Source organism: Calidris pugnax, unplaced genomic scaffold (assembly GCF_001431845.1).
Source record: "Calidris pugnax isolate Ruff unplaced genomic scaffold, ASM143184v1 scaffold20, whole genome shotgun sequence".
Classification (NCBI taxonomy): domain Eukaryota; kingdom Metazoa; phylum Chordata; class Aves; order Charadriiformes; family Scolopacidae; genus Calidris; species Calidris pugnax.
Window position 1 is genome coordinate 28,861,737 of NW_015094510.1, and position 27,546 is coordinate 28,889,282.

General features: G+C 42.1%; 1 protein-coding gene across 1 annotated transcript in view; it reads left to right on the plus strand.

The window, feature by feature from the left end:
- The window catches only part of ALKBH8 (alkB homolog 8, tRNA methyltransferase), a 49,721-nt gene extending 24,295 nt beyond the window's left edge, over nucleotides 1-25,426 (plus strand). Inside the window, exons 8-12 of the mRNA XM_014965780.1 lie at nucleotides 7,049-7,155; nucleotides 11,395-11,549; nucleotides 12,420-12,685; nucleotides 21,038-21,187; nucleotides 22,993-25,426. Coding sequence (XP_014821266.1) covers nucleotides 7,049-7,155; nucleotides 11,395-11,549; nucleotides 12,420-12,685; nucleotides 21,038-21,187; nucleotides 22,993-23,562 — 1,248 coding nt within the window. The 3' untranslated portion in view covers nucleotides 23,563-25,426. The remainder of the gene's footprint in view (nucleotides 1-7,048; nucleotides 7,156-11,394; nucleotides 11,550-12,419; nucleotides 12,686-21,037; nucleotides 21,188-22,992) is intronic.
- Nucleotides 25,427-27,546: the final 2,120 nt, after the last annotated feature.

Sequence of the window (27,546 nt, forward strand, 5' to 3'; positions counted from 1 at the left end):
TGGAGTCTCCTTCTCTAGAGACATTCAAAACCCACCTGGACAAGTTCCTGTGCAACCTGCTCTAGGTAGACTTGCTTTGGCAGGGGGGTTGGACTAGATGATCTCCAGAGGTCCCTTCCAACCCTGTATGATTCTGTGATTTCCAAGACACAATGGAAGTATGGTTTTAGGTTTAGTTCATATGACAGCGGTCCTCAAAAGGCAGCGTGTATGAGACTACACTGTGTTTGATCCTCTTCAGCTGATGCACTTACCTACCCACCCACCTTTCACCTGGCTTGTGCTGTCTCTTGAGAAATCTAACTTTCCTGGTTTGTGCTATAAAACTTCAGGCGGGGGTGAGTTGCCACACGGTTCTCCTAACACTTCAAACACCTTGAACTGTAAATAATAATCATACTTCTGGGCATTCCTCCAGCAGTGCAGGTCGCTTGGCCTCAGTGCCGGAGGTTGACTCTAATCATCTTTTGTTTGGAAATGTAGGTGTGCGCAGAGTGGCTGAACTTCAGCACTGCAGTTATTCTTCAGTGTCAAAGATCAGTGATGACACACAGTAGAGGAGTTAATGGCGTTATCTCAGCTCTCCTGGTCGGTGTTGTACTGATTGAAAAACTTCTAGTAACTTGGAGTTGATGAACCTCAAGAGATGCATTCGCAGGGATGTGGAGTCCCAAGGAGAGTGGTGTATATTCCAGCTGGCTGTGACAAGGCCTGCGGACTATTGGAAGCTTCTCCATACAACAGGAGGAGCAGTAGTTCTCTTTTTCTTGTGCACTATCTGAATGTTGTAAGCAGAGTACAGGCAACAAGGGAATTTGTATCATGGAGAAAATGGCATATGTGATAGCTAGGAGGGGTACTGCTATACTTTCAGTGGATACACTCTCCTCATTGGGGTTATCAAGAAAATCATAACAAGGTGAGACCTCAGAGGGAAAAGAATGAAATACTCTCTGTATATTGAAATAGTTTTTAAACATTCATATCCTAGACTTCAACTAAGAGGAAGAAATATATAGGTACTTAACACAGAAAATTCAGGAAGATAGTAATGCATTGCATGGATGGAAAATTTAATAGATTTTTTGAGGGAAAAAACCCTAGTAGGTATATTAAGCATCTGACTAGCATCGCCATAGTACCTAAGTAGATAACCTGGTATGCTTTAGTGTAAATCTGATATGGGGGAGGCCTCTGCATGTGTTAAATGATTTTTGAGGTCAGCAGTACTGAAATATTTCATCATCATGATTGCCACATTGCACTCATTTTCTGAAGTATGGCTACAGACCATGATATAGAATGTAAATGTCACCATGGGTTACGTAAGATAAATTGCTTATGACATGGATTATTTGTAGAAGATAATCTCATTCTCCTTCCCACTAAAATTCAGCATTTTTCTGAATTCCAAATTTTGGAATTTACACTGTGTTTTGCTGTGAAAGGCAGTGTGTATCACTGGTTGATTGCCCCAGTCCTGTGTAAGCCAGCAGGCTCTTGTTTCTGCCTAGATCCCCATGTGTGGGCTTTAAACCTCTCAGCTGTCTTTGAAGTAAACATTCTTTTTCATCTGTTTTACATGTGGGAAACTGCTATGTAGGCTGATAATGTGTCTTTGCTCTCTGAAAATTCGGTAAATAATGTCAGAGACTTGAGAAGCATTCCACATTGTGTTTTTTTTAGCTTTAGACTATCTTTTGTGTAAGGCAGTCTATTGACATAAAATACAAATTGCATCAGAGACAAAGCTTAGAAAAACAATGTTGTCATTCCGTGCTGTAGCTGTGAAATCCTTATTGATGTTGTCCTCACAGCCCCATTGCGTTATTTCTGTTTTGTCTTTGGATTATTACTTATTGGATAGGCTGGTCATTCACCTCCGTCCTCCTGCTCTTTCATGAAGTGCAGTACCACTGCACTGGAAGGTGGTGCAGATTTCTCATTCCCTGAGAAGTTAAAACCCCCATACTTTCTTCCCTTTTTCTTTTAAGCTGGATTCTTTTCTGGTTTTTGCATTTTGCTGTGTTTTATGCCACAGGAACAATGTTTGTGATATGGGTGTCGCTTTGCTTTGATGTTTAGCCATCCTTGAAAGCTGTTTACTGCTTCATGTGCTCCCTCATCATGAACACTCTCTTTTAAATAACCTGGCATCATGACAAGATATTTAAATCCACAGGCAGGTATTATTAGCTGTTTGTTTCTTTCAAGTTTTTTGCTGTATATATAGAGACATACTTATTCCATAGTACAAAGAAAGAAGGTAAAAGTTGTATAAGATAAAAGCATCCACTATTTTTATTTTTCATTGTAATCCCTGGGTGATGCACCATGGACTAGCTGGAAGTTTGATCTTTATTGACTCTGCCACCTAAGAGAAAAGAGAAAATAGGTAAAAACAAAAATAGTAATTGGAAATAGCTCCTGTGGAGCAAAGCTGTCATGAAGCAGATTGATTCAGCAGTGGCAGAGTGGCTTTATTGATTGTGAGTCCTTAGTAAATTAAAAAGAGGACCAAATGCGTTAATCTTTTGTGTGTGTGTGTGTGACAGAGACAATTTAGAATGTTCTGCCAGGATACAGACACATATAGGAGTGTGGGAATGTTATCTACTTCAGCCAGTAATAGGCTTTTCTGAGATAAGAACCAAGTTCTTCAAAAACCCTTCTGGGTTAAATGTTCTTTGCTGTAGGCAAAGAATAAAAGAAATACTGTTGCTTGTGGGTTTTTTTTAAGCATTCAGGTGAAGTTATTCTAGATAAATAAATGATACATAGGAATTGCACTAATTTTCTTCAGGTACTCACAGTGAGTTCCTTAGATTTGATTCTCTGCCTGAATTGCAATGTCAAATTTGTTGTTAAAAGTGCAAAACATTAATATATTCTAGCTGAGGACCTCTGCTTCATAAGTAAAAGTCAGTTTCGGATTTGGATTTTTGACTCTTCCAATTACTGCTAATTACTTATTGTCATTGCCTCTTTGCAAGTAAATTAATCCTTTATTTGTTTTCTTCCCCAAATCATCACTGCTTGTCATAAAGATGAAATTCATTTGGAAGGGGAGCAGCCACACGGTGTAAGATGATAATACATAGGTTTTTCCTCCATGGAAAAGTAGAGAGCAGGGACAGAGCTGGGATTCTGTGCTAGTGAGGACTAGACTGAGCAGATGTTACATACAATAGGTAATCTGCTTTTCACCCTCAAATTCTGCACCATCAGAGATTTGTTTCACATATTTCTTGTTGGCTTAGCAAAGCTGAAGTTCAGCCAGGAGAGCATACTCTCCTCTTTTACTGTCTGCTATTTTCCTGCCACTTCTGCCTGAAAATCATAGAATCATAGAATGGTTTGGGGTGGAAGGGACCTCAAAGATCATCGAGTTCCAACCCCCCTGCCATGGGCAGGGACACCTCCCACTAGCTACCAGTTTTGTGACCTCTCATTCCCAACAAGCTATCTGTTATAGAGCACTCTGAATCTCTGCTATTTTGGATGCACAGTTGTTAAAAGGACAGGGTATGAGGAGCATCTTCTGCTAAGGGACTCTGGGGTGCCATGCAGCTGGGGGGAAAAGGAACTGGAGTTGCGTGAGGTAGAGCAGTGAGAAGGCAGGGAGCTGGAGGAAATATAGAGTCCTCCAGCCTGGCGCACAGAGAAGTGAAAGGGACCGAGACCCTCACCCTCTTCCAGGGCCTGGAGATGGGAACTGGACCCCATAGAGCTGGCAATCATTGACTCTTGGAGAAAGTGCTGTTCTTGAACATCATTTGCAATCATTTGCAGATGCTTTGTAGCTACTACTGACACAGAAAGAGGAACAGTGAGGTAACAGCCTCCAGGAATGAATCCGGACAGTCTCATGTTAAGTTTATTCTGTGATACTTCTGAAGAACCCAGTCTCTTGTCTTGTCCCCTTGCACCTGTCCCCCAACAACCGTGAGCCTGAGAGGCAAAGGACAGACTGAGATACCATCTCACCCATTTCATCCAACCATTTCACTCCCCACTTCTCTTCCTCTCCTTATTTGCTGGTCCTGGTTAGTCATCCTCTGGTTTCTTTGCGTTGCCAGATAGCTCCATCTTTTCACAGGGGCTTGCACTGAGTCGTGCTTTATGGGGCAGCCTCCCCATCAGATCTGTGAAGCTGTTGTGTTTTCTCCTTCTTCACCGCATACTTTTTTGAGGGGACCTAGAAGAAATTGCTAAGCGCAAGGGAAGGCAGCAAGTGGCTGCCATTCATCTGTTTGTCTAGCTATTGAAGTGTTTCATAATCATTAATCAGAATTTACAGGTAGGCTTTATTCCTCTTTCCCCATATGTTTCCTCTTTCAACCCCCCTGTTTGTCACCCTTGTCATTTCTTGCCTTAAATTTAGATAGCTCAACAGGAGAAGCTGTGTCACTCTATGTGGGTGGTACTACAGCATAAATAATTTTTTTTCATAAAAATGTAAATGCCATTGTAGTTTGCTCCAGTGTGCACAACATTAAATAGTAAATGTTGTAAGTGGTAATTTGTAGTGTTTAAGTCTTGCTTATTCAGTCCCTGTGTTGTTGTTTTTTTGTGCTGAATGACTGATCATTGCACCACTGTTTTCTTTGTTAAACGCATCTGTATGCAGAAGCAGAACTGCTTAATTTGTTTCAATCTGGCATACCGTAGTAAGTCTGCTTTTAAATTGCATACTTAGTAGGTTACAAATCAGGTGGCATCACTTGCGTGATGCTAATCCTCCAGCGTAACTGAAGTGGCTGACTTGGATAGTTTTGGACCACTTTTCTTTTTTGGTAAGCCTTCTGTAACTCCCTTGACTTGCTTAAATGACCTGCTCCTTCTTTTCCACAGCAAGAGTTTCTCTCATTTGGGAAATGTAAAAGGATAGCATTCCTAGCCCAAGCAGAAGCAAAATGTAGCTCTACCATCTGGGCTGTGAAATTGGAATAAAGCTGAAAGCGTTACCTCAGTATATTGCCATGGCTAGAAGCCAGGTGGCAAATAATAAAAGGATGGTCTGGTAGTTGGCATGTTAGTCAGGATCTTGGGAGACTGCTTATGCTGCAAACCTCCACGAATGTGGGCAGGTTGGAAATTATTTCTCTCACCTAATACTGGTTATCTAAATGTTATCTACTCTGAATTAATTGTGCCAGCTCAATCTGCTGTGAAATGGGTAAGCATTTCCAGAGGTTATAGGGTCATTCCACAACACTTAACTCTACATTTTACACTAGGATGAATCACTCTGCGGAGATACTTGTCTCTCTCTGCAGAGGCTTCACAAAAAGACAGTAGCTAACTGCCTTAGCCCAGGTCCCTAACTTTCAGATGCCTGACATACAGCAAATTAGCCCTCTTTGCCCCTTAGGCATTTGTGTGTAGTTAAGGGGTAGTAATCCTTTCATACCTCACAGAGATTAAATGGTGCTACCATGTTCTTGTGAAGAAAGCTATTACTGTGAAAAGAAAATTTTCATAGAATCATAGAATGGTTTGGGTTTGAAGAGTCCTTAAAGATCATCAAGTTCCAAACCCCCTGCCATGGGCAGGGACACCTCCCACTAAAGCAGGTTGCTCAAAGCCCCATCCAGCCTGGCCTTGAACACTTCCAGGGATGGGGCATCCACAGCTTCTCTGGGCAACCTGTTCCAGTGTCTCACCACCCTCAGAGTGAAGAATTTCTTCCTAGTATCTCATCTAAATCCCCCTCTTTCAGTTTTAAACTGTTACCCCTCATCCTATCACTGCACTCCCTCATAAGGAGTCCCTCACCATCTCTACTGTAGGCCCCCTTTAGGTTCTGGAAGGCCGTTATAAGGTCTCCCTGGAGCCTTCTCCGGGCTGAAAATCCCCAACTCTCAGCCTCTCCTCATAGGAGAGGTGCTCCATCACTCTGATCATCTTTATGGTCCTCTGCTGCACCTATTCCACCAGGTCCATGTCCTTCCTGTACTGAGGGCTGCAGAGCTGGACGCAATACTCATGATGGGGTCTCATGAGAGCAGAGTCACCCCCCTCGACCTGCTGGCCACACTTCTTTTGATGCAGTCCAGGATGCAGTTGTCTTTCTGGGCTGTGAGTGCACATTGCTGGCTCATAGAATCATAAGAGACCCTTGGGATCATCGAGTCCAACCATCTACCCTACTCTACAAAGTCCTCCCCTACACCATATCCCTCAGTACCGCATCTAAACGTCCCTTAAACACAGCCAAGGACGGTGACTCAACCACCTCCCTGGGCAGCCTATTCCAATGCCCGACCACTCTCTCTGTGAAGAATTCCTTCCTAATGTTCAATCTAAACCTACCCTGTTGGAGCTTGAAGCCGTTCCCTCTCGTTCTATTGTTAATTACCTGTGAGAAGAGACCAGCCGCAACCTCTCTACCATGGCTTCTCATCCACCAACACCTCCAACTCCTCAGGGCTGCTCTCAATCCATTTTCCACCCAACCTGTATTTGTGCCTGGGATTGCCATGACCCCGGTGCAGGACCTTGCACTTAGTCTGGTTGAACTTGATGAGGTTTGCACGGGCCCACCTCTCCAGCCTGTCCAGGTCCCTCTGGATGGCATCCCTTCCCTCCAGCGTGTCGACTGTGACACACAGCTTGGTGTTTCGGCAAACTTGCTGAAGGTGCGCTCGGTCCCACTGTCTGTGTTACCAATAAAGATGTTAAACAGCACTGGGCCCAGTACTGGCCACTGAGGAACACCACTTGTCACTGGTCTTCATATATATATATTTATAAAAATATAGAATCATAGGATGGTGTTATATTTAGATGTATATTTAGAGATATATATATATTCATATTTTAATTATGTATACAGGCATATTTGTGGCTGCCTCAGATTTTTGACCACAGTGCTGAAAGGTAGAGATCTTAAGGACAGAGACCTGGAGGTTTTTGCATCCCTAGGAAATACGTAGGTATTTTGTGGCAATATTCTGATGAACACATTGAAGAGGCAAACAAAGTGAGGACTTATGAATGCTTGGCATGTATATGAAGCCATGTATATGGTTTTGTTTCTTTTTAGATTGTGATGGATTTCAAACACCCTGATGGCCATACAGTGGCAGTTATGCTGCCCCGATGCAGTTTATTGGTGATGGCTGGAGAATCCAGATACCTGTGGACACATGGGTATGTGAAAGCATTCCAGCATTGCTGATAATAGAAGAACGTTATATATTGGTTTTTTGCTTTGCTGATGACATTCTGTATTTAAAATTGTTCTGAAAAAATTAAGTTTTATAATTAATATACAAATTCACTTCTCTGCTCAGATTAATTTGAAAAAAATAGAGATTTCAGGAAACTAATTGCCAGTCCCTGAGCTGCAGTTTCCTGCTGCTGTCACAAGTGAATTTTCACTCTGAAATCGCTATCACTTAACATATTCGGTCTGAAAGTCCTCAATGACTCTGAACTGGCAAAGAATTGATTGCAATTATCTTTACCATTTCCTTTCTCTCTTTTCAGCCCACAGTTTTTCCCATTGGATTATATATGCTAAAGGCTTTAGAGAAGGGCTGGTTTCAGAGAGTAACTTCCCCTGCACCGAGGGCATGAGGGTGACAAAGGGCTCTTCCTGAGCTCTTCCCGGCTGCTTTAGGGACACTTTAACTACTGATAAAGCTGCATTGTACTGAGCAGGCTTGGGATCCTGGAAAAGAGATTTCTTGAAATATGTCTTGAGGCTTTGCTTATTGTAGAGTTTAAATACGTGCTTTTTAAATCCTGCACCACTGGGAGATACTTACAAAAGGAGTTCCAAAATTGGCAAAAAGGCTAAAACCTTGGCAAGCTCTGAGAGTGACAGAAGTGCACGTCAGGAGAATGGGGAAACCCTCATGTTGGACAGAAACACCCATGGTAAATGTTTCTTCCTTTGTTTGACCCAAGCAGTCACTGATTACAGCAGTCAATTGGACATACTAATTACATTCTGTGTAAATTAAACATCAAATCCTTTTATTGGCAGAAGATTTTCTACCTTTTAATTTTACTTGTTAATTTGTTTTATGAAGAAGGGTGGATATGAACTCCCTGGTGACCTTTACATTGTTCATTTTTATAGAGAGCTTATACCACCTGTATATTCCCTTATTAAATTAAATAGTTGTAAAAAGCAGCTGGTACTTCTGACGTGCATCATTACAGAAGCCAAGGGCAGTGAAGTCCTCTGTTTTTTGGTATACAAGACTGAACACGGATACCAGTGTTATAAGCTTTGTATTCTGTCCTGTCAAATACCATCAGTCATCCATTGGAATGGTTTCTACAACTCTGAGGACATAGTCCCGTTTCCGTGTCAGTGACGTTGCTGGCCTGGGGACCAGGAGGGGCCCTGGAGAGCCAGGGGCAGCCTCCAGCCCTGAGCATCAAGCAGCTCCATGGGACTGGAGGCCAAGTTGGGGCCCAAGTTGAGCCAACTGAGGCCAAGTTGGGGCATCAGCCCGGCGTTCAAGGCCCAGATCAGCGAGGCAGTGGCCATACACAGAGACAGCTGGGGTTGTGTCTGGGGCTGTAGCTGGGGCAAGGCCCAGTGAGACAGCCTCTATTTAAAAGCAGCTCCCAGGGGAAGGAGGAGTGGCTCTTACTGAGGCCTCTGGCTGTCTTCTCTCCAAGGCCACCAGCTCTGCTCTTTCCAAGGTGGCCCCGGGCAGCCAGACTCCCAGAAGGAGGAAGGATGCACACAGGGCTCTTGCAGTATTGCCAGCAACCATTCCAGTTGGGGTAATGCACCTGCCTACTAAGAACTGGAATGAGATTATTACTTAACTCACTTGTACCTTCAAGTGATGGTTGTCTTTTGAGAACCAATGATATAAACTACATTTAAAACTAAGATCCTAGATCTTTCTGCTTGTGTATAAGTGAGTCCTGTCCTAGTGCTTGCCGACCTTTTCCTAAAAATAGTTTTTTCTGTATATTTTTAAAAGCAGTAGTGGGTCAAGGTACTCAACTGGAGTAAGCTTTTCATCATGCTTGTGAAGCATGCTATTGTAATCAACAAGATTAATCATTCAGCGAGCAAGTGTAGTTGATACATAATGTCAGGATGCATTGGAGATCATTTGTGATGCCTTTCATCTACTTCTCAGGAGTAAAATTAGAGAGATTCAGTTTTGGAATTATTCTGAAAATGTTTTCAATGTGTATATTTGGATGCCAGGGGAATTAAAGACTTCATTTTGACCTTGTTAACAGAATGCACAGGAAATGGATTTTTTTTTTCTAATCTCTCAGAAAGAGAAACATGGTTAAGAAATAAGTTATACAGTGTCATCAAGGAGAGCAAAAGATATGTGCTCTTTTTGTCCCGTAGTTGAAAGTAGAATTATGTCTTTTCTCATGAGGTTTATTTGTGGTGTCTTTTCTGATGAGTTTTATTTTTGGTTGGGTTACCTGGCAAAACACCATTCCTGACACTGCAATGGTAAAATAATTCAGTGCCAATTTAATAACAACAAGTTATTAAACTTATTTAGCAAAACAAAATTGGAAGTGAAATAATAAAATGCAAAAAATGCTTCATTACTCCTTTACCTTTTAAAAACTGAAATGCAGGTGAAATTACAGTAGTGTTTGATGACGCTGTTTGCAGTGATCATTTATTCTCCTATGTTAATGAGCATATGCAGCATTTTATTTTTGACATTAGGAATCCAGACTTCTAGAATTCTAGAAATCTAGAATTCTTGCTTGTAGTATAGGCAAAAGAAGTTATGTAGGTTGAAACTAGAACCTTGAAAAAGAAGACTTATTTCTGAAAATATTAGCTGCTATTGCAATAGGTATAAAAGAAAATCAAATAGAAAATCTGCAAGTTTGGGATTTGAAGTTCTCTTCTCCAGGGAGTCTTGGGCATCCTCAGCTGATTATTTCATCATAGCTTTTTTATCTGCCATGGACAAGGCAGTTCTTTATTAGATCCCAGTCTTTCCATGGCTGCCTTTGGGAGATCTACGTTCTCAAGGCTGCCCCTTGTCTCCTTTTTGTAACATCCAGATGGAGCATCAATGTGCCGCTTTCTGCTTTGCAGACAGAAAGGACCTGCACTCTTTTTCCTGGTGACTTGGTAAGAGGTCTGCTTCCCTGCCGTAGGGAAGGTGGCATACAGCAAATCAGGCTGCCTTTGCAGCATTCAGATCATTCTTCTTGGTTAAGTACAGGCACTGGGCAGCAGTTTCATGTGACCTGCAAAAAAGTTTCAATAGACATTTGAGATGAGACTGGGTGCTCTGCTTTATTAAAAGATGTAAAACACGTTTTTCCCTCTTTTGACCTAACCTATGAGGGTTAAATTCAGCTAACCAATATGGAAGTCAGTTTTATGCTGGGAGTCAGTACTTTGAAGTCAGCAGCTCTGAAGGGGCCTCACTGAGAGGACAATTCCTTAGAGATGATTTTTTTTTTTCTTGAGGAAATTTCTGCGTTAATCGCCTTGATGACTAAGTTCAGGAAGCATTTCAGTGTGACAGTAACAGCTTTGAAGTGCTAAGCTATTTCCCTGAAGAGTTTCCATTTTGTTCCAAGAGTATCTACTTTTTCCCATGTGCGAGTGATGGGAAGCCACATGTGGGTGCAGCTGTTTCTCTTCACTCATGTTGTTTTTCGCATTTTACTTTCTCATTCTCCTCTTCTCAACTTTGAGAGAGATCCGTTTGTGGAGCTATTAAAAGTTCTTGGGTTTGGTACTTTTTCATAATGTGATTTTTTTCAGAAAATTATTTGAAACTTTTGTCACTACCAAAAAGTTCAAAATCACTTTCATTTTTAAGAATTTTGTCTTTTGCAAAAATGTTTTTGTTTTCCATTAAGATCAGTGCCAAACCCAGAAGTATCTTAAGAAGCTCTATTCCCAGTGTGCTTGGTTGATAGGTCAAGAAAGAAGATCTACAGCAAAGTTTCTCCCTTTAGGCATTTTAGTAAATATCCCAAATGTTACTTCTTTGCATCTCCTGTTGTCAGTAAATGGAGAAGCAATTCTTTTGCAAAGCGGAATTCATTGGAGAGGCCCATTTGTAACAAGAAGCTTTAATCTGCTAATGCAGAGCTCTGCCACCATTTTTACTCGTGTCTTTTATCTATAAATATATCTCAAGTAAGGTCCTAGAAAAATAAACAGTCAAACTTTATGTAGAAAAGGGAAATGTAATTACTTGCAATTAAATGACACTTTAATTAACGTCATTAGTTTGTGTCAGCACCTCTTTTTTTTCCTCTGAAATTGAGGAAGTTGAAAACAGAAGCAGCAGTGCATTAAAGCATGTTGTAATCACACTTGTCACAGTATTTAAGAAGTGCCTTCTTATAAAGATAGAATGTTCTTTTCTGATGCAAATTATCGTTTTATTTTATGTTACTTTGTTTTAGGATTACACCCCGAAAATATGATGTCATTCAAGCATCTGAGCTTGGGCAGAAAGTTGGAACAATCACTGCTGATGTTGGAGATTTAACACTAAATCGAAGGGAAACAAGGACATCATTTACATTCAGGAAAGTGAGGAGAAGTCCTTGCAATTGCAGTAAGTGTCTTGAGGTGATCTCCAAGTCAAAATTGTTATTTATCACCAATATGTAAGCATTTTGGGGGGTCGGACTAGATGACCTTTGGAGGTCCCTTCCGGCCTAGACAATTCTATGATTTTTTAAAATTTTTCTTTTTTTTGAGCAAACCAGTTTATCTGTCTGGGTGGTTTTGGCAGCCCTGGTAGCCATTCCTGAGTGGCTCAGGGTTAGGGGTATGGCCGCTTGAATGGGTTGCACCTGTTTGGCTGCTGTGGTTTCTCTGTAGAGGAAGGCATCGGGCTTGCTCTAGAGCTAGGCAAGTAATCTGGAATCCTTCATTTCATTGGGACCTGAACTGCTGGAATTATGTACCAGCATAGAAGTAGCTACTGTTCTTCAGGTTCCCATCAGTTTTTGTTGTTTTTTATTTGAAGCAGACTGTAATTTTGTGAAAGTAAGTATGTTGGAGAGGAGAAGTAGTCAGATCTGCAGTGATAGAGCCATGTAAGTGCCTTAGGGCCATGCAGATAATAATAGATAGGTGGCTCAACAAATACATGGAATTGAAGTCCATTTGTGCCCTCGGAACAGAATTTCAGAGGCTGAATTGCAATGATGTCATGATCTTTGATACTAGGGGCACTGTCTCATTTTTGAAAACATAAACCTCGTTAACATAGGAGGGTGAGTGATCACTGCAAACAGCCTCTGGTATGTATGGGCAGGTTGCTTGTTTTAAGGTCATCAAACACTACTGCAGTTTGACCTGCATTTCAATTTTTAAAAGGTAAAGGAGCAATGAAGCATTTTTTGCTTTTAAGTTTAACCATCAAGGAATGACTTTAAAAACTTTTTTTTTGTGTGTGTGTATCTCTTGCTGTATCTAGGTTACCCATCTGTCTGTGACAGCCAGAAAGGACAGCAAAGACAGGCCCAACCTTCATTTCCCCACAATGAGATGGAGGCCTCAAAGCTGGAGCAAGAATACGTACACAAGGTGTACGAAGAGATTGCCACCCACTTCAGCAGCACCAGGCATAGCCCGTGGCCCCGAATTGCAGAGTTTCTCAGGTCACTGCCAAAAGGGTCGATAGTGGCTGATGTTGGTTGTGGTAATGGGAAATATCTAGGCATCAACGAGGATTTGTACATGGTAAGTCGTAGCTTTTGTCATTTGTTTTCATTGGTACTAGTGTTTATTCCATCGTGTGGTTGCAGCATGTTGGAGCTTCAGTTGTGGGTATGGTGCCAAAAACAGAAAGCTGTTTGCTGGTCCAAGAGCAATTACTGGTTGTGTTAGTTTTTCACATCCATTCACTGTGTGCATTACCCTTTTCTTTTCTCAAAGCCACTTTTGCTTTGCAAGTCAGCATGTGTTATTAAAAAAAAAAAAAAAGTGATGGTGCAGCGGATTGAAAAATTGTATCGGATGCTTTAGCCCTTTTTGGTTTTGAATAAGCTTACTAGAGGGGAAAATGATTGGACAGTTTGAATGCTTCCAACAAGTTTTTCACTTGGGTGGTGGGTGAGAAATGCAATGTGCATGTCACTGAAATCTTCATTGGACTTCTCATTTAACCTTTTCACTTTTCTTTGGCCTGGTGGCGTGGCTCATTTGTGAATGATGTCATGTTTGGCTGTCCCACCTCTGACTCTGTGCATAGGCCCAGTAAATATTCCAACATAAAATTCATGGGGGAGCCTCAACTTCAGCCCAAATTTCTGGCCTTTCTCTCACTTGCTTTACTTCACTTTTAGACAGTTCTGACATCATTCTTGCTGATATTCTCATCACCTTCCTTGTCTTACAGTCTGTACTTAGCCCAGTTTTACTTCTCTCCCTTCTTGTTAGGAAGACATGAAGCACATAGAAATACGAAGTTTTTATTCAAAGAGATAGTTTTTATTGCAAATATTTCAAAGCCATTTTTTGTAAGGGTCAAACTTACTATTATTTTTACCCAAAAGAAATCTTTCTGAGAGGTGTGCATTATGCTATCGGCTCTTCCCTGTTACAGAATTGTCTGATTCTTTCATGTGCTTGTGCTATGAATCACTTTGAAATCCATCAGGCTTGAAAACTTCTATGTAAGGCAAAACATTCATTATTAATAATAAAAGTCAGACTTGTTTGTTTCAGGAGTTTCTGTCCTGCTATTTATATTCGGCTATAAAACTTATTTACAGCCCTGTCTGTATTAGTAATGGATTTATTTCTATTACTCTTCTTATAAGAACAATATCAACTGATTTATAAGTAGGTAAGTTTATGTGTGACTGCTGTAGCTTGAAAATAATTATTAATGTTCAGTACATTTCAGTCTTTCACTCCTGACTCCTGTAAGAAAAATCAGTAAACTCAAGTAGGGAGGAGAAAAGTTTATCAGAGTACTGTGAAGGTCACCTGGTCCTAGAATGAATTCGGTAAATGCTTGTTGTGTTCGTTTGTGGTAGACTTTTAAGGCAAAATCTCTGCAAGATGCTGTGTTCAGAAATTGCCAGCACTAGTTTGTTTTCTGGAGCCCAGAGTTAAAAAACTAAGGGAATGAAAGATCACTTACGTACTAGCAGTCAAATGAAAGCCAGCCCCTCTCTTCTCTTACTTTAGGTGTTACCTCATATCATATGTGCCTGCAGGAGAAATCCAAAATGTGAAAAACTACAGTGAAAGGGAGGGAACTTTTAAAGAAGCAGTTGAGACAGCTGAAAAACTGAATCTGCGAATTGCTTCACTCAGTTGGTCTTCCTTGGCATTTTATTGTCAGATGGTGACAACTAGTTCTTCTTGGTTTGAGCTAGGCTCTAGACTTCGCATTTGCTTATTTTCATCTGCAAGCTAGCACAGAGTATCAGGACGATGGATGTGCCCCCTTATTTCTACTTTATTTATTTTTATATGTCAGCCAAAGTGTTGTTAAAGAATAACCAGTGTATGTTGTGTTTACAGATGTTTTTAAGCTTTTGACGGTATCTTGAAAAGACTAAGAGAACTAAATTATCATAGGTGAGAGGAGTGATGGGGTGTTACACTGGTTTGGAGAAAGAGGAAGGTTGGACTGTTGGATGTCATTCAGTACTGGTGAAGGGTTATCAGTGGGTGTCACTTAGATCACCTAGCATGGATATGGGTAGTTGCTGGTGGTGAGGACAATGAGGTGATCCAAGGGGACCTGATGGTTTGGGAGCAGGTTAAACTGCAGCAATCTGTTTTCTGCTGGAAGACAAAATACTTAGGGCACATTTAGTACCATTTATCAGACGGGACTTATGGTTGCAAAATGCCAGAAAGCCAAGCCCTGAGCAGCAGTCAGAGGGATTGGGTTGAATGCTTCTAAGGGACATAAGATCATTTTTTTTGTAGGTAATACAAACCCTCATTCTCTGATGCGAAGGAAAATGCCAGTAGACAGGACTTAGCAAGACAATTTTCTTATGGTCAGCTTTATAGAGAATGAACTGTCCTGATGATTTTTTTCTTTTGTGCATCTTCCTCTAAAGCAACTGGGATAAGGACAGTGCTCTCCATGTGCAAGGCATCAGTTTCCTCCCTCATTTACTCCTCTTGACTTGGGGGCATAAAATCCAAGCAGAAATTTAATAAATTGCTGCAGCCTAAGTTTTTATGCACAGTGCATTGGAGCTCTTTCCCCTGCTGGGAAAGGAGCAGTAAAGCAATGCTGTGAAATCAGGAGTTATTTAGGACTGGGTAGGGTGCTGTCAGTAGAGCCATGTAGCTTGGAGTGGTTTTGACTCAGAAATGCTGAAAACCCAAGGCAAGCACTTTCTGAAGGCAAGCGATGTGCTGTAAAGGTTACTGTACATTTCTAGATAGGATACTTTAAGTAGCAGCACTAATGGTATATCAAAGCTAAGGTCGTTCCCATGATGGTTTAATCTTCAGGCACTGTCTGAAAATGTCTCCACTGTGACCTGTGCTACTGTATTTGCTTCAGTTTCTTTGGATGATTACATATAGCCTTATCTACTTGAGTGTAGGGTTGTGTGACAATGAAATGCACAGAGTCCAACTACACTCAGTGAAAATGACAGTGCTGAAATGGCTGCCTTATTCTGACACACTGCAAGAGCAGCAATTTCATGACAAACAAATTCAGATTAACAATGTATGAGTGAGAGATGGAATCCAAGCCTGATGTAGTTAGGACAATGACTGGAGAATGATTGAATTTAATAAAGTTTCAGATTAATTTTTCTGTCTCACCCAGCTTTTTATTGTTTGAATGAATGCAAAAGAGAGAAATGGCTTCAGGGTTGTTTTTACACAATCCCCTTCCCACCCAACCTCATTGGGGGAATTATTTTAACAGTTTATATTTAAGTGCTTTCAAGCTTAATATTCGTAAGCAGGGCTTTTATTTTTATAAAATGCTACATTTCAGCCTTACCCAGCCCCTATCACCACAAGGGTTTCATTCCAGAGCCAGCTGACATCATTGCAATGTATCTCATCAATTTTTATGAGTGTTAGCTCTTCCTGTGTCCAGTGTTCAGGTGGGTGTGGTGATGTGTAAATCCCCACGGGAACATTGAGCATCCTCACGGGGCCAGGGTGTGAGTGAAAGACATGGAAGCCTTTCAATTTTATGGTTTAGATTTTGTAATTGTACAGATAAACTGATGGGAAATCCAATTACAAATGATTCAAAATGCCATTGGGTAGATATTTTTTCTTTACATAAAAAAAAAAAAATTACTCTCCTTACCAGAACAGCGATGCTAGGAAGAAAAATGATGGCAATGCAGGGGCCCAAAGGGTTTGCTTTAATACAGATGTTCCTGTTTCTGTAGTGCTTGTCATTCAAGGGTTATCAGTAATGTAGCCTGTATTTCACAGTGTGATGTGCATCTCTGTTTTCTGCATTACCGTCCTAAACTGGGATCCAGTGGAACTGTATAAAAGTTTGATTTTGCCAGTGTGTGGGGGAGAGGGAGGGTGCCTGTTTGCTGTGGTATGCTTGCAGAGTGGTGCGTGGGGTTTAGTTGCACTGGGTCCATGTTGACTGAGAACAGATTCCTACCCAAAGGACTCAGCAGTAGTGGATAAAAGCAGGAAGGACAAAACTCATTGGTAAAGGTACACACGGAGCAAATTCACTCTGTCTTAACAATCGGAGGGTGAGGCAGAGGAACCTTTGCTGACCTTTTCTCTCAATGAATAGGAGTCGTTAAAATGATGGGAGATCTGGGAAGATTGATCAAAAGGAACTGGGCAAGAGCAGCACAAGAGTGAAGGCTGAATTGCTCAGCCTGGTTCTGAGGCTTTGTCACTGAGAAGAGAACTTCACGTTTTAGACGTAGCGCTTTGTTTCCGCAGCCACCCTGACTGTATGCAACGGGAAACCAAAGCACTACGTGGAAGGAATGCTAAAGGTCTGACTCAGACCGAATGGAGCAAGGAGATTTGTCTGTCTTGCTGCGGCTGTGCTGGTGTCTCTTTTTGTACGTACGTGTGTGTTTGCTGGAATGTAATTTGGTTGAGGCTCTCATGCTATTAGTTATAGCTGAGGTGTTTCTCCGGGGAGCCACATAATTCCATTTGGTGGCTGGATTTCAGAATTAGATGTTGTTTTCTCCATCAGTTTCTGATGTGCTGAATCAATCAGGCTTCCAGATACTTAAATGAACTAATTCTACCAAGTAGAGTTAGTTATAATGAGATAATGCAGAAAGAAAATATATAATGGTGGGCAACATCGACCTGTCTTTACCTGTCTTTAAGCTTGCAAGAGGATTTCGCTCTTGCAGATTTGCAGCACCATTATAAAGCAAGCTATTTATTTAGTGTCTTTTGCCCATTAATGATCTATTCTGCATCACTGCATTAAGTAGATTTTGTAAAACTTGATTTAGCTGCTGCTGGCTGAAACGGTGAAGGTGCCTGGGAACGCAAAGGAGCAGGATGGGATCTCTGCCTGTTGTCCCGTTCCCAGGAGGCCAGTACAGCTGCTGCAAACTCAGACAAATCATAGGTGTTACATGCATTTCTCCCTTCCTTTATCCTTATATCTTAGTCTTTTTTGATACTTCCATTAATCTAGAGGTTTGTATTACCCAGTGTGCCCTAAACAGAGGGTGCTGTATGAATGATATCACGCTTTTGCCTCTTTTGTAAGTTTTGTGTTTGCTGGGGTTCTCATTACAGAGTTACAGGCCTCCATACTGATAGAGATTTCCTGGCTTAAACCTAGAGCTGGGTGCAGTTAGAGTTTATCCAGATACAATGAACCTCAGTGCCTGAAATCCTGGTTAAAAATGTAAGTGGATTCTGATCCCCAGTACACAGGTGTCAGTGGCCGCTCTGGAGCTCCTGTGGGTCATTGTCCACATCACAAAAAGCAGCAGAGAGAGGTTGGAGGCACCGGCCGGAAAGTCAAGGATGTGGGAATGGTTGCCTGGAGTAAAATCCAAGAAACCTGAGAAGCCAGCCTTCTTTGGGGAAATGCTAAAAGACGTAAAACAACTCGTCAAGCGATGGATTCAGCTGAATAGTCAGCCGTGCTATTGGAGATATATATGAGAAACTGGGGGGGTTGAGCAATCAATTGGAAAAAAGTAAACCGGGAAAACAGGTATAAGAAATGATTGAGAAGACTCACAGATAAATAGGGAACCTTAAAAATTTATACAACTTGATTCACTGAGAAATGTACTAGATTCTGTTGGTTTTGGATGCTGAAGTAGTAGTAATTTGTCTACCTTTTTCTACCTCTCTTCTAAAACAGATCATCAAGGACAGTATCCTGTGCTGAGCATCAAAATTAGAGATACAAACTGGCAAAAACTAGAGCATTCCAGTTATATTTTGAGAAGTTTTTTAAAAATCTTTGATTACATGTTTAATTAGAGAGAAAAAAAGAAATTAAAACATTTCTTTGAACAGTTTTCTGTAAATGAAGTTTGACCATATCAAAGCTTCCACGTGCTTCAGAATGTAGAAATCAGTAACAGAATTGTGAAGAGTTGAGTGGTCTCTGCCCCTTACTGTAAATGTTTTCTATATTTAGAAAAATCATAGATAGGCTCATTTTCCAGCTGAAAGCTGGCGTTGCACCGTTGAAGTTAGCTGCTTTTTCTAGCTTATTGTTTTCTAAGCAACAGAAACCAGTGTATTTTGGTTTTTAATGAATGCATGTTTCTTATAAGCTAGAAAATGCAGGAATGTGGTGATTACAATTCTTTTTAAGGTATCAGGCAGAGATAATTCTAGTAAGGATGCTAAATTTGCTTAGCTTCAGCACCTGGCATATGTCTGGTGTCCCTGTGTTCAGTGTACATGTATAGCACCTATTATGATGTTTACATTTAAAACCACATAAAGTTTTAGCCTAATATACCTATTTTAGAGCAGCTGTGCCTTCAAAGTGGTCCATTTCAAGGTCTCCATTTTCATTGCAAAACAGAATCTTTTTGCTTTGTGTGTAGATTCACTTTAATAAGTATGACAATACAAGCAAGCCTGACTTCGTAATTATTTGATATAATTTAGATGCAAATGAGGACTTCACATTCTGGCAGTCACGCCTTTGTTCTCATTCTCAGTTCATTGGATTTCATCAACATACAGCATAGTCCTTTTCAAGGTCACTTTGAGAGGGGAGGATTGAGGTCCGTTATCCAGCCCGTTTTTACTGTAGACGCGCAGGACCAAAGCAATTCTTTCTGGGAAAGCTTGTTGTCAGTGGAAGTTGCAAGTATTCTTCTCCCTCCTTCTGCCAGCAGTGATTTTGGTCCTTTGAGTTTTATTAAATACCACATGTTAATGTCTTAATTGCAAAAGTAGTTGAAGGAACCGGTAATGAGGCGTGGAATCTCTTAACATGCAGGTTGTCAGCTAAATCCGTTCCATGATGAGAGTAATTTAAAGATACTTCAGTTGGCTTCCAGTGTGAAATGATGGGGATTTATGTTTACTTCCAAATGAACCAAGAGTTTCCTTTTTTTATTTATGAATAACACTATTCATTTGGTGCTTCAGTTAACACAGAGTTGAGGCCAAGGAATAAATGGGAAGAAAGCAATGCTAAGATTGATTTTTTTTTTTTTTTTTTTTTTTTTTTCAGGTCTGTTTAGAGCTAATTGGCAGGACAATATGTACATATTCATTATATTGTTTTTATGGAGGATTATCTTGGGTTGTCAGGTTGGGATTTTCACAACTGTTTCATTTGCTTTGGACCAAAAATCAGGGACCTGACTAGAAAGCAGCTCACCTGGAAGCTTTCAGGACATATGGCTGGAACGGAATCGTGACTTTCTTAAAAACTGTGATAGTAGACTGAAAGCTAAAATGATTTGAACAATAAAATGAAAAGTTTTGATGGAAAATAAATATATTTTCATTAATCATTGCAAAAGAGATTTTTAACTTTAGCAGTACTGTTGTCTCTACTGGGTTGATTAACCAGAGCAAGTTCTTTGCTATTCTTCTTCCATCAAGGATGGTTTAGTATTCTTTCTGTGTCAAATGCAATAAACACTGTCAGCAGTAATTAGGATTCTGAATCTGTTCTCTGCTATCTACTTGTTGCTGATCATTGAAAACAAAAATAAATGTAATATTCTTATGCAAGCTGAGTTTGATATATGACTTGGTAGCAGAGCTTTGGTTTGAGTATTCAATGTGCATGGCAGACATGAAAACGAGGGTGGTGCATGCCTCGCTCTATTTGTTCTTTCAGAAGGGTCTTGATCAATTTGAATTTATTGTGTTTATGCAAGCAGGTAAAAAAAACTCCTCTAGGTGCTTTTTCTTATCATCTTTGACCTGGACACTGGGCCAGGTTCAAAGGAGGACAAAAGGGAACATTTTATGAGGTGTCTTGAAGTGGTTCCTAGTGGTCACTTCATCTGGACTGTACAGAACCTTGGAAAATTATGTTGTGGTTAAATTTTTGTGAATTTTGATACTGAGAGTGAAGAGGACTGTATCTGAGCACTTCCTTACTTATACTGAAATGACGAAACCTGGGTGATGAGTGAAGCTGTGTGGTATGCTTCAGTGATGCCACCAAGGTCACCAGTTTGGCCTTTACACTTGTAGATTCACGTTTCGTGAGTTCAGTATTTGGCTGCTTCAAATGCTGTGAGGTTATAAATGGCAATTGAAAAGAAAAGCAAAGACCAAGGTTAGTTCACCTCTGTTTTTCTTGGTTTCAAGAGCCAGTTTTGAGGAACAATTAGGTTGAAACCTGTATACTGTCTTAAGCTGGTTCAAAATCAGGGTGCTAAAATGAGCTGTCCAATATCCAATCTACCATCCTCATTTTAAGTAAGCACCAGGGGTTTTGTTCTTTTTGTCTCTACCTGGGAGCCATATATTCTTCTTAAGGCTATTTTCTCGCACTTGTTTTTATTTTAAACTAGAATGTGTTTCCTCAGTAGGAGACTATGATGACTCTATTACTGTAAGCGTCAAGTGAAAATCATTTTCCAGTCTTGTAATTATCCTCTTAAGAAAAGCTTAATGAAACACTTTCTGTTACAGGTTGGCTGTGATCGCAGCAAAAACCTGGTGGATATTTGTGGAGAAAAAAATTTCCAGGCTTTTGTCTGTGATGCCCTGTCGGTGCCAATCCGCAGCGGTTCTTGTGACGCCTGCATCTCTATTGCTGTAATCCACCATTTCTCAACAGCGGTAAGTCACCCCTCTCTGTGCTCCACTGCACTGCTGTATTGCTGTGCAGAGCTACTAATAGTACAAAAACCTGCTAGTTTGGGCTCATGGAAGCAAAATGGAAGAACAAAATGGGGGGAAATCATAGAATCATAGAATTGCCTAGGTTGGAAGGGTCCTTTCAGATCATGTAGTCCAACCATCAACCTGACGCTGACAAAAACCATCACTAAACTGTATCTCTAAGCATTGTGTTTACCTGTCTGTTAAATACCTCCAGGGATGGTGACTCAACCACTTCCCTGGGCAGCCCATTCCAATGCCTGATACCCCCTTCAGTGAAGAAGTTTTTCCTAATATCCAGTCTGAACCTCCCCTGGTGCAACTTCAGGCCATTTCCTCTTGTCCTATTGCCTGTGACCTGGGAGAAGAGACCGACCCCCACCTCTCTACACCCTCCTTTCAGGTAGTTGTAGAGAGCAATAAGGTCTCCCCTCAGCCTCCTTTTCTCCAGGCTGAACAATCCCAGCTCCCTCAGCCACTCCTCATAAGACTTATTCTCCAGACCCCTCACCAGCTTCGTTGCCCTTCTCTGGACATACTCCAGCACCTCACTGTCCTTTCTGTAGTGAGGGGCCCAAAACTGGACACAGTGCTTGAGGTGGGGCCTCACTAGTGCTGAATACAAGGAGACCATCATTTCCCTATTCCTGCTGGCCACACTGTTCCTGATACAGGACAGAATGCTGTTGGCCACCTTGGTTTGCTCTTGGAGTAAGCACCTGCAAGAGCAGAATTAAGCTGTTGTACTGCTGCTGCTTCTTAAGCTTTCTCTTCACCTTCTCCCTTTGCTTGTCAGATGCCCTTGCTCCTCCTGGCACATTGTTCTCGGTGTTTGTGTTTCATTTTTGTCTGCTTATAATTAATGACACTGGAGAAGGGGACTCTGCTTTGGGAGTCAAGAGATATGTTACTTCCCAGCTCAGATCTTGAGCAGATCTCATGGGTTTTTTCCTCTGTGCCTTCATTGTCCATCTGCACATGACAGGGACACTGCTAGCTACTCTGCTTTGTCTCTGGGCTGTGTGAGTGTTTTCTGGCAGGAGCTGTGTGATTGTAATAAACTTTAGACCATGGACCCATAATCTTAGGTGGAGCCCACTGGTCTCTCCATACCAGAAACACAGCAAATGTTTCCAAACCCAAAATAAAAAAGTAGGAAGTTGTCTGTTTAGGAGACTTTGGAGAATGCTGACCTGTGTTTAAGCCATAAATCTGAGTCCTTCAGCTGCAGACTTAGTGTGTTTATCATTAGGTGTGATAGATTTAAATCTGGGATTTTAGACAGAGGCGTGTGTCATTTCCAGCTGGGCAGATATGTCTTAGACGTTCTTCTCAGCACAGCAGTAGTTTTAAATAGAAAGAGAATCGTAGAATCATTTAGGTTGGAAAAGACCTTTAAGATCATAAAGTCTGACTGTTAACCCTGCCAAGTCCACCATTATACCATGTCCCTTTGTGCCCATCTACATGTCTTTTAAATACTTCCAGGGATGGTGACTAAACTGCTTCCCTGGACAACCTGTTCCAATGCTTGACAACGCTCTTGGTGAAGGAATTGTGTTTCAGAGAGAATTGTGTTGAGGAAAGTGTCTTGGCTTGCACGTACTGATGGGCTATATTATGAATGAAAACGAACAGTGGAAAAAATTTCTCAGATTTTGTATTATGTCTTGTGGGGGGACAGCAAGGAGGAATTGCTGCCATTCCATTCTCCTGTCTTTTTGTTTATGTACTATCTTTACACCTTTGCTTTTTCTTTATAGGAGAGGAGACTGGCTACTATCCGTGAGCTAGCGCGGCTTCTAAGGCCCGGTGGAACAGCACTCATTTATGTCTGGGCGATGGAACAAGAATACAAAAACAAGAAGTCTAAATACCTTAAGGAAAAGATTGGTAGGAAAGGCACAGAGGAGGAAATCGATACTGGCACAGCCCAAAGACCACTTAGTGATCAAACACCTGATAGCAGCAGCCAAGACCCAGTGTGTTCTGACCAACTCCTTAATGACTCGAAGGACAAAGGCAGTGACACAAAGCCAGTCGCAGATTGCAGACTGCCCGTTCACACTAACCGAACCTCCTTCCACTCTCAAGATTTGCTGGTTCCCTGGCACCTGAAAGGTGGCACTAAAAAGAAAGGGGAAAGCGTCGATACAGTGCTGCTTCCAGCTGGCTCCAAGGAATCCCAAGAACTCAGCCCTGTTTTCCACCGCTATTACCATGTGTTCTGTGAAGGGGAGCTGGAAGCAGCATGCAGATCCCTGGATTGTGTGAGGGTTCAGAAGAGTTACTACGATCAGGGAAACTGGTGTGTGGTTCTAGAAAAGTTGTAGCCTGTGCTATTTCCTCCCCTACCTGTGGTGCTCTGTTTCTTTTCACAGTGTGAAAGGTATTTTTAATGCAGGCTGCAGTTATTACCTCTTTTAAAACTGCAGAATAAAGATTGTTTATTGAGTTAATAGCAGTAACTAGCACTATGTACATATCTTAACAAAATTAAGGGCCAAACTCAGTTACCACCTCTGCAGAATGTTTATTTTACTTTTGTGAGCAAGATGTATTAAGTGGGAAAATACTGGCCATGAAAATCAGTGAGGCCAGTGTCGAGCTGTTAAAGACAAAGGGCCTGGTTCTCCTTTCTCTTACACCGGTTTATGCTGGTGTAGCTGTAGTGGCACACACAAGCCCACAGCTAATTGGAATGGAGCTCTGGGCAGGAAAGCTGAAGCTGTTGCTGTATAAAACTGTGGCTCAGGGAGGAGGGAATGAATGGCATATGTGTTTTGCTGTTTCCTATTTTCCTCCTCTGCCTTTGGCCTAGAGGGCAACTTGCTTGTCCTTGCTTCTGCTCCCAGCTGTCACGCTACGGGCAGAGGACGGCCCTGGGAAGACACGCAGAGGGGGATTCTGTGCTGATAGTTACTGTGAGTAAATGGCAACACTGAGTAATACATAGTCAAGCTAAGAAAACTTAAAGAAATGTGTCAAATCAGCTGTGAGATCTGGCTTGTTTTTCTACTTTTACTTGGCATTGCATACTGCTGAGAAACCTGCCTGTCAGTTACTAAGGCTGCATTGTGTTTTGCAGGGGTGTCCCTGCGTGCTCACTCCCCTCTGGGACACTTCCCAAAAAGTTGAATTCCCCACTGGGGGTGGTATTGACACGGTTTTGCATGGAGGCCCCTGAGCTGGCTTCAGTAGTGGGACGCCGTGCTTGGGTGCAGCAGCCCACCCAGTTCCCCAGTGGGCTGTGGGACCGGAGCGAGCCCAGGTGGCTCCCCAGTGCAGTGTCACACAGCATCGATGTGTCACTGGTGGCAGAGGGCAGGGACAGCTCCTGCTGGGGGTCTGTGCAGTGACTAACTCACTAAATTGGGCTGCCCGTTATTTCTGATGCCTGTGGATTGCATTCATGCAGACAAAAGTTGGAGGACGACATCTCTTACGCTCTTTATCTGCACGGCCTTGTGTTTGTCCGTGCCTGGCTTCCTGCTGAGTGCACAGCGGCTTCTGTTCCCTTTATCTGTAGGTGCATTTTCTGTAAGGATACACAATGAGCTGGCAAGAAACGCAAGTGCTGCTTGAAACAGCCCCAAAGTGTTGCTGTATCTTGACCTAGACCTTGTGTGACAAATGAGGAATCGGGTCTGCAGCAGCGCTCGATGACTCAATGTTCTCTTGTTCTGCCTGGGGAGAGCTCAGAGGTGCTGGCTCAGATTAACCGCTGGCTCTGAGCTGGCCTTGGGGTGAAGTGCTCTTCTAACCTAGGGCTCCAGTGCTCCAAGTACAACAGTCAAATGTGGACTTCATGTAACAAACTGATCTATTTTTCTCAGGCCCTGTGGCTCCCCCAGAGCTCTGCTGCCTCCCTGCGCTTCCCCAGCAGAGGCAGCATCAGGTAGTGTCTGGTGTGCCATCAAGCAATTCTTGGCTGCCAAGGCTGATTAACATCACTTCTTGACTCCTGCATAAACGAAGAGTTCAGATCCCCACTTTCACCAATTCTACAGTGAAGCATCTGGGTTGTCTGAGAAAAGTCATGTTTTGCTATCAGCCTTCAGATCCCATCGATGTTCCTGCTGTGAGATATTCACAGAATCACAGAATCTTAGTGGTTGGAAGGGACCTCTGAGATCATCAAGTCCAACCACATTAAAAAAAAAAACAAACCAAACCAAAACGCAAAAAAAACCCAAACAAACACACCCAAAAACACCACCCACCAACTAAACCCCACACCCACAACCCCACACACAACACCCCACCACAAACCAATAATCTTGGGCACTAGAGCATGCCCTGAAGAGCCATGTCTACATGTTTCTTAAATACCTCCAGGAATGGTGACTCCACCACCTCCCTGGGCAGGCTGTTCCAGTGCCTGACCACCCTCTCAGTAAAGTAATTCTTCCTAATATCTAATCTGAATCTCCCCTGCTGCAGCTTCAGACCATTTCTCTGGTCCTGTCATTATTCCCTTGGGAGAAGAGGCCAACCCCCACCTCTCTACAACCTCCTTTCAGGTAGTTGTAGAGGGCAATGAGGTCTCCCCTCAGCCTTCTCTTCTCCTTTCAGCCAACGGCTTTTAGCTTGAGTCACAGCGGTGTTTCCCATCCCTTTCACCCTCACCCAGAGCAGAAAGTGTAGCTCTCCCTGTCCCAGGCAGCCTGATGGTGATGGGTCTCAGCTGCTCCTGGCCCTGGAGGGGGGTTCTGGAATGGAGAACACCGGCTTGGGCAAGGCTGATGTGTGGGTTGAACGTGTGGTACATAACTCATTACCTAAGGGGATTTTCCTGGTGTTGCCAAGGGCTGTGAGCCGGAGGCTGGTCCCAGGAGCGTTTCAGCTCTTCAAAGACATTAGAAGAGCTGAAAGAACTCTGACATCCTCCGAGGCTGGAAACGTTATGAAATATTTCTTTGATTAAAGTCAGGCTGTTTCTTCAGATGCTCAGAAAGGAATCAAGTGTTGAAGGAGAAAACGACAAGGGAGGACGGCAGGTAGATGTTAACAAAATGTATTGCAGAGGTTTATCGAGGAGCTCGTTCCAGCACAGGATTATGTGCCACCACAGCTGCCCTCTGCAGTGCTCACTTGCCCCTTTTTACCTCTTGGAAGTGTAATGAGCCGAAACTCTTTAAGGTCAACAGTTGGATTTAAATGTTACAGGTTTCACAGTGCAGCGTTTTTTATAATCATTATGTTCTGGTTTGGGCCTTATTTAAATAACAAATGTGCTTAAATGGCTATTCATTTTCAGACTAGAAGATGAAGGGACGGCAGAGCTCCGTGTGGGTATGACCCGTGCGGTGAATGCCGATGCCTCTCCTGCGGCAAGTCCTCCCCGTGTCCCAGCCATCCTCAGAGTGCCTTAGCAGCAGGGAGGTGGGAATTTCTGCTCTGTGGGTATGGGCCTTGGTTTAGCTCTGGGCACGTGCATCTGGTGGTGTGACCAGAGGTGGCTGTTTGTTTTGGGGGTCACTGTCCCCCTTGTTCCCAGCCTCATGTCACAGGGACCAGCCACCCCGCCTGACCCTGCATCAGACAGCCCTGTCTGCTGGTGGGTTGCACTGTCCTGCCCCCACAAAACCAGTGCTTGCAATTTTAACACGATGGAAGACAGATTTATATGTCAGTCTTTGATCAAAATCTACTTGAGAACCTATTTCTGGTGAAGCGTCCAAATGATGGTTCTAAGAGAATATTTGGGTTTTTACTGAGCAATCTAAGTCTCAAGTTTGCTACTTGCCTGTTGTTTGTTTTTTTTTAATTTAGTATTTGTTTTTTTCAGAACTGTTTCTCTATTTTTAGTGGAGTTTGTCAAGATTCTTATTTGTTTGTGCACAACTATTTCCAACATGATTTTATTGAAATCTGTGATAAAAATTTTGTAGATGTGTTTAGTGAATTTCTGCATGTGGGGAAAAATAAGCCATTTCTATGTGTAAGGAACAATACAAAAAATTTGAACTTTCATTTTAAGAAAATTCCTTGTTTATGAAACATGAAAATAAAAAACTGATACAGAAGAATCCCAGGTGCTCTCCCCCATGGCAAGGCGTGCTTCAGCCATTGGACTGGCTGCTTAGACTGTTGTTTTTTTCCCATTTTGTCTGAATCTGGGAGGGGTCTCAATGTGCAGTCTACAAATTTCCCTTGTTACTGGGGTCTGTATTTCTACAAATTCCAAAAATGGGGTTTGGATAACTTTTCTGCTTTGTCTTTTGTATGGTTATGTAATATCTTGTCCTCCTTTTTTCTCTCCTCTTTTCAGTGGTGCCTAGAAAATCCTGGAGCAGTGTGCTCCAGTACCGACT